The following is a 7,174-nucleotide window of genomic DNA, read 5'->3' as shown; positions in this document are numbered from 1 at the left end:
GTAGTTAGAGAAAAAGATAATTCACATCGACAATGTTTATGTCAAGGAAGATCATTTGGAATCTAAGTCTGTTTTTATAGTTTTTTTTAAATAATATATACTTTTTCATAGTATATTTTTGTAATTATATATTCATAATATTTTTTATTTCCCAGTTTGAACATTTCTGCCGTTTGTTAATCACAATGTATTTTTTACTTTGATTTATTTTCCTGTTTTACTCGTGTTCCTGTTCAGAGATTTAACTAAGAAACAATATAACTAAGAGATTTTATCCTCAGGAAAAAAAAAAGAACCATAATGAAAAATGCTTAGAGTGGGTCTTTTATAATCAAATGCAGTTTTTTTCTGTATGTTAACAGTGTTTGGAATCTGTAAGCAGCAGCCTCAGGTAGCTCATTAGCATCAGCTGCTGTAAAGAGTCAAACATGAACAATGTTTGGATGATAAAACCAAATATATTACAGGTGTATTGTTAGCATCTAAGTCACAAATGTTAACATTATTATACTGAGTTATTAAAAATGTTTTTTTTATGTATGTAGAATTTAAACCTGGTTTTAGAGTTTAAATTGATTAGACTAAAACACAAACCTAAGGTTAGTGGTTTACAATTTTAGAAGGTAAAAACTGTATTTTCCAACTCCAATCATTTATTCAAATCTCATTGAAATCAAATGAAAAATATAATTGTATTATGCATTAGCTTAAAGAATCAGAAAATGCAAACACTGCAGACACAATATAAAAATAGAATTTAATTTAATCTACTCAGATATTTTTCACAAATACTGATTGGACAGATTCCAGACTAAACACTCCGTTCTTGGTTTGTGATGTTCATTAGCTGAATATAGAGACAATATTTGACCTGAAATCCTTTTCTTTACTCTTAAAGGTGAAGTTTTGTAGATTAAAATACGTCTACTGTTCCGTTTTAAACAGCAGCATCTTAAGGTCGATTACCCATCCTCTAATTTATTTATCTGATAAAGCAAATGAGATTTCAGTCAAAATGTTGTTAAATATTTCATCCTCCCTCTTTTTCATTGTTTCCTCTGGCTTTGCTCTTAGATCAAGATTCCTGCTTCGGGGTAAATTCATTAGGAGTTTTTACTAAATCTAGTTAGCTTATCGAGAACATGCACGAAGCTGGACAAAATTAATTTACATTAGGCTGCAGAAAAAAGGGTCGTCAACCGAGTGACCTAAACAGTGGAGACACTATCTCTATCCAATCCTCCTTTTAGCCTCAGGGAAACAACGACGTAAGAAAAGACACAAAACCCAGCGGACACATCAGAAACCGGAACTACGGCTGCTGTGAACGTCCAACTCATCAAACTCAAAAAGAATCATCTGATTCTTTTACACTTTCAAAAGGAAAACTTTAGTTTTAAACTATCAAACTGTGAACAAAATCAGAATTTTAGCAAATTGTGACCGATATACACGGGTAAACCCAACAGAACTCAAAATATGTTGCATATGTTAGATGTGGTTCTACTGTGTTCATTTAGAGAAAGATATAATTGAGCAGAGTGACCTCTCAGTCCAGAAACTCCACTTATGGCTTTAGAGTCCTGCGACAGACGTTATCTATCCAGTATGTCTGAAGTTTAACCAGTAATAATTGAATCGTTACGTCCTGCTGCTGCACCTTTCTCCATCCCGTCAGCCTGCTCACCTGGGAGGCGTGGCCAATGTTACTTGAAAGGGAGGCGGGGAGCAGAGCTGGAGGCAGCTGGGCTTGAGATTTAGTTTTAGATGTTCTGGTTTGTTTGTTTGTTTCCCCTCTTTGTCCTCAGCAGTCTTATACTGCTGGGTTTTGTTATTTTAGATTGGGGTTGGTAGTCTTGATTTGCAGGCTTTGTTTATTTGTTTTCTTTAGGTAGTTTTGGTGAGGCAGCTGTTAGCTGGAGCAGGTGAGTCTGACGGTCGACATGGCTGGGTCAGCGGTTATTCTACGGTCAAGGTCTTTAACCCCTTTTGGTTAATCTTTTTGTTTGAACCAGCTCACTAATTATTTCATTTTGTTCTTTCTTTAATAAACTGTATTCCTTTTACTCTTCCTGGTGTCCTGTTTGTATGTTGTGGTCTGGTTTTGTATTCCTCGATTAGACTCGGGGCAGGTTTACCCATTGGGGACGTAACAGTCATGGACAAACTTCCAATCAGAGTTGACTTTCAAAAATACCAAACAGGATAACCAAACAGGACACATGGCCAAAAGTAATCAGAGTAAACGCAGCTGGTGAGTCAAACAGAACAGCAGGAATGTGTAGCAGACATACTGACCATGTACGCATCGATGGCCTCTCGGTCCAGTGGTCGGCTGACTGACACCTCTCCTGTCTCTATGTCGATGCTGAAGACACCTTTGGGATCCCGGTCAGAACCAGGGCCGGTCAGGCGGAAAAAATGGCTCCGTGGCGTTCCTGGTAAAATCACCTGGAGATGTAACCACAAAGAAAGGGAAATGTATCAGATATGCACTCCTTGATTTAATAACTTATTTTTATAATGAAAAAAGTTAAATGGAAATAAAGACATACACTTTAAAAATAAAATTAATGTTTTGTTTTTTTTTATAATCTTAAAGGGCCTGTATCATGATTTTCTTAAGCCTTTCAGAGTAAACTAGGCTCCATGTCCGATTGAGTTTGACACCCCTGACCTAGAAGGAGGGGTCAGAGAGATCCTGGTCCGCTCCAAGATTCGTTTGTGTGTATTCAGACTGCATTATCGGGGGAAACGAATTCGGATTCACTTTAGGTGGACTAAATGTGTCCAGTCTGAATACAATCTTAAATTTATCCTGTAAGAGACTAACCGGGTTGTCATTGTTATCAAGTTGTTAAATCAGAGACTAAATTTCAAAACAGAGAACGACCACAGCTCATCACAGCAAAAAGAGTAAAACAATTATTCACAGTAAGGCGACATCTGACACGGTTGTGTAAGAACTCTTCTAGGGGAGTAACAATTAATTGACTGAATCAATAAATCGATTTATACAATCCAGTCAGATCGATCCGTCTGAGGCAAGTTGTTCGTGGAATCAACCGATACTGTGGATGGACCACATGGACCATTTACTCAATGGAAAAAAGAACTTTTCAACCATGATTAAAATTGTACAAGAAAAAATGGGAAATATTGTGCCAAAATGTGGAAACCCACTAAAATTCACAGAAGATTTTGATGCCTGAAGCTTTGAATTAACACACAAAAAACAGCCACATTTCTGAGTATTATGTTTGTTTAATTTAGTTATGAGTTGTTGCTAATTCAGGTCTGTAAATGATGACAGCTGGAAAACATACAATAAAAATAAAGTTAAAAAAATCAGGAAAGGCGTGACCATACAGTGTGCTAGAATGTTGTAATAATGATTATTCTGATGAGGAAAAACAACAGTGGGCTGAACTTTATCAAACTAAAATGGGAATGGATTTGACATTTGACTGTCATTCGTATTTGTTTGTACACATATTTAATTGATTACCTTAAAGAAATACAAGGAATCTGGAAAACTTCACAGTTCAGTATCAGTTATTTATCTCTGAGCTGAATTTTTGGCTAAAGATGTCAGTGAATCAGATTGTCAACCACAAATTATGATATGACTTGAATTGATGTGAAAGTGCATCGTTTCCCTCCACCCTTACACTCTTCAGTATAGTTCTGATGTTCAGTGAAAGTTCCAGAAAGTGAACTCACGATTGGCTGCAGCACCCAGCAGTGTCCACCAACATCCCAGAGGGCAGCGGCAGGCAGGTTTTGAAGAAGAAAAGACAAAAGAGAGCACGTTAAAGTCAAACATCAGAGCCGAAAGAGCAACAACCATCAAAGGTCTTAAACTCACGCCAGTAAAATGATGAAAGAACAAGCCAAGTTACCAGAATCTGTTGTAAATGAATCTTACAAAGGCTCAGACTTCACAACACGACAGTCAATCTGTCTCTGCCACGATAACAGAGCCTGTGAGATATTTCATCTTTTTGCTTTTGTCAAACGTACTGATATATTAAAAAAAAATAAAATAAAAGTCAATGTTTAGAACAAGTTCAAACTTCAAGGTGTCAAACTCCATCGCACAAGGGGTAAAAAAAAACCTGATTAACATTTATTGAACTCTAAAACTACATTTTTAAAACTTTAAAACTGTAACTTTTTAGACATATAGCATTACCTGTGATAATTTTAGTGTGAAAGATGTAAGCTGAATTTGGAAGCGGAAGATGCTGAAACTGATAGCTGAAAACACTGAAGCTGGTAGTTGATAGGCAGCTAAAATATTAGCTAAAAGCAAATTACCCTAAAAAACTAAAATTATAGCATGTGGCTAAGAAAATAGCTAAACTTCAAACTGTTAAAAAAAAAAGCCTAAATTAGCCGTAACAGCTAGCATGCAGCTGAAATATTAGCTAAACTCCAAATAGTCTTAAAAATCTAGTAAATTCTGAAATAGTCCAAAAAGCTATCAGAAAGCCATTTTTTTTTCTTTTAAACCGTAAATTTTTAACATAATTTTGAATAATAAAAGACAGGAATATTATTCCAGAATTAATCAACTTAAACTTTAAATAACTTTCAATATTTTACTCTCTATAAAAATATATTTTGTCAAAATTACACTTGTTAGAAAGATAACATCGGGTCATTAATAACAATAAAATAAAATGATCTGGAGGACTGGATAGAATTACCCGGAGGGCCGGATCCGGCCCCTGAGCCGTGACTTTGACACATGTGATGTAAACTTTCTATCCCTTCAGATTTGTTTTCTGTCTACAACAGAGCGGACTGTCATCGTTGACTTCAGTACTGTCACATCACCAAATTACCAAAAGCCTGAAAATCAAAGCGGAGCCATGAGGTCACCTTTAATGAGAGCACACTTTACTGGTCTGCTTCACACTTGAAAGAGCGTGGGACATGTGAGTCAGAGTTACAAGTCTTAGCCAGACAAAACTCAAACACTTAGAGCCTCTCCGATCTTCTCCATCATTGATCTTGATGTCCCGCTTTATCTTTCCTTCTGCTGTTAGCTCCTCGCTGGATAATGCTTCTTATATATGCATCCCCGCTGTTCTCCAAAGCGTCCACATCTCTTCCTCTACTTATCATTTTTCATCTTTTCTGTTCTGTCCTCCTGCACTCATTCCCTCAGCTTCTTTAGTTTGACTTAAAATGATGAGAGCCGAAGGAAATGCAAAGGCTGAGCAGGAACGCTGCATAAAAACATCTCCCTTTTGACCCCTGCTGCTCTTGTTGACTTTCTTTCTTTCTAAATCTCTTTTCTACGGGGAGGGAAACATCAAATGAAGAGTTTTTTATTGGTGGAGACTAACATTATGTGTTTTGGTTATCTTTATATTCCTGTGAGGCTAAAAACAAACCCAAAATACATTCTTATTTTTTCATTTTAAATAATAATATTTAAAGACCCACTCCGATCCTCTTTTGATGTATTCTCAAAGCGTTCCCAGAGGCCTTTTAGATTTTGGTCACGCCATTTTAGCCAAAACCAAAAAAGATGTGTCGTGATCGGAGACATAGTTTCTGCAGAGCAGCAGTAAATAAGTTGTTAAACAGCAAATCAACTTTTTTGTCAGTTGGCTTCTATAAAAAGCAGCTTTAAAAATGCTGTTTGTTGCCATATTTTGACAATTTAAAATAAACTTCATTAAATTACAGTCAAAAACAGTCTGTGTGATGCCCCGTACAGGTTAAAAGGAGGTATTACAGTTCAATTTTGTGATTGGTCAACTGGAGTGAGTCCCACTGCATTTCAAAGGTTTCACGTCATCATGATCTGCAGCACAAGGAGCAAACTAAAACATACCTTAGGTTTCATAACAAACAGGATAAACATTTATTGAACAGACTAAAGCCATTTTTTAAAACTTTAAAACCATAACTTTTTAACATAATTATGAATGGTAAAGCGCTTTCTACCCTCCTTCGAGGGCCCAAAGCGCTTCACAGTCACAGACCCATTCACCCATTCACACACACATTCACACAATGGTGGTGGCTCCGCTGCCGAACACTGGCGCCAACCTCACACCAGAGGCAATTCGGGGTTCAGTGTCTTGCCCAAGGACACTTCGACACATGGGCGGGCAAGGCGGAGTCGAACCCGCTCACTTCTGATCAGGAGTCGACCGCCCTACCGCTGAACCACGGCCGCCCCTATGAACTACATATATAGAAATACCTGCGATAATACTAGTGTGAATGCTATAAGCTGAATTTGGCTGCTGAAGATGCTAGTGCTGATAGCTAAAAGCACTGAAGCTGATACCCAACTAAAATATTAGCTAAATGCCAAATCAGCCTAAAAAACTAAAAACAAAAAGTTAGATGAGCCAAAGAAGCTAGCATGTTGCTGAAGTAATAGTTAAGCCTTAAAATGGCCTAAATTCAATTAAATAAAGGCCTGAATTAGCCAAAACAACTAGCATGTAAATATTAGCCTTGTTCCAAAACAGCCTAAGAAACTTTTTAAAAAAGGTTAATTAGCCAAAACAGCTAGCATGTAACTGAAAGATTAGCTAAACCCCAAAACAGCCTAAAAAACTAAAAAAATAAAATTAAAAAAAAAAAACAAATTTGCATAACCAGCTAGCATGTAGCTAAAATATTAGCTAAACTCCAAAATGGCCAACAAAATCTTAGTAAATGCTAAAATAGTCCCAAAAGCTAGCAGAATGATTTGGAATGAACGTTTAATTGTTAGCTTGATATGTTAGCCTTTATTAGCTTATGATGCTAGCGTCATTTTACCTCTCCTTCAGTCTGGACCATGTGTGCCGGCCTCTGGAGAAGGTGGAGATAATGACATCACTTACCCCCCATTTTAAAGATGCAGATTACCTCAAGCTAACCTCACTGTCAGTCACAGATCCACACCACACCTCCCCCGCTCAGCCCGCCCCCTTTTTTTGTATTTTTCCAATCTGGGCTGAAATTGGAATCAGTTGTGTTACCAATTAAAGTTAAAGTCCCATTGGCTGCACCCAGGTGTGTGAAATTTGATCCCCTGTGGGAGTGGTGAGCTGCAGACACAGCCATGCTCGGGGAATAGGACAGTGGGTCCCATTTTTAGAGTCTTTGGTGTGACTCAGACTGGATTTGAACCCACGACCATCAAGTCTCTGGGCGG

At 37.3% G+C, this 7,174-nt stretch overlaps 1 protein-coding gene across 1 annotated transcript in view; it reads right to left on the bottom strand.

Annotated features, from left to right (window-relative positions):
* The window catches only part of cdh13 (cadherin 13, H-cadherin (heart)), a 431,031-nt gene that overhangs the window by 236,698 nt on the left and 187,159 nt on the right, over positions 1 to 7,174 (bottom strand). Inside the window, exons 5-6 of the mRNA XM_024281692.2 lie at positions 3,724 to 3,729; positions 2,299 to 2,451 (exon numbers count right to left, since the gene is read on the bottom strand). Coding sequence (XP_024137460.1) covers positions 2,299 to 2,451; positions 3,724 to 3,729 — 159 coding nt within the window. The remainder of the gene's footprint in view (positions 1 to 2,298; positions 2,452 to 3,723; positions 3,730 to 7,174) is intronic.

This window comes from Oryzias melastigma, linkage group LG6 (genome assembly GCF_002922805.2).
Source record: "Oryzias melastigma strain HK-1 linkage group LG6, ASM292280v2, whole genome shotgun sequence".
NCBI classification, from domain to species: domain Eukaryota; kingdom Metazoa; phylum Chordata; class Actinopteri; order Beloniformes; family Adrianichthyidae; genus Oryzias; species Oryzias melastigma.
This window is presented reverse-complemented; position numbering and strand designations above follow the sequence as displayed.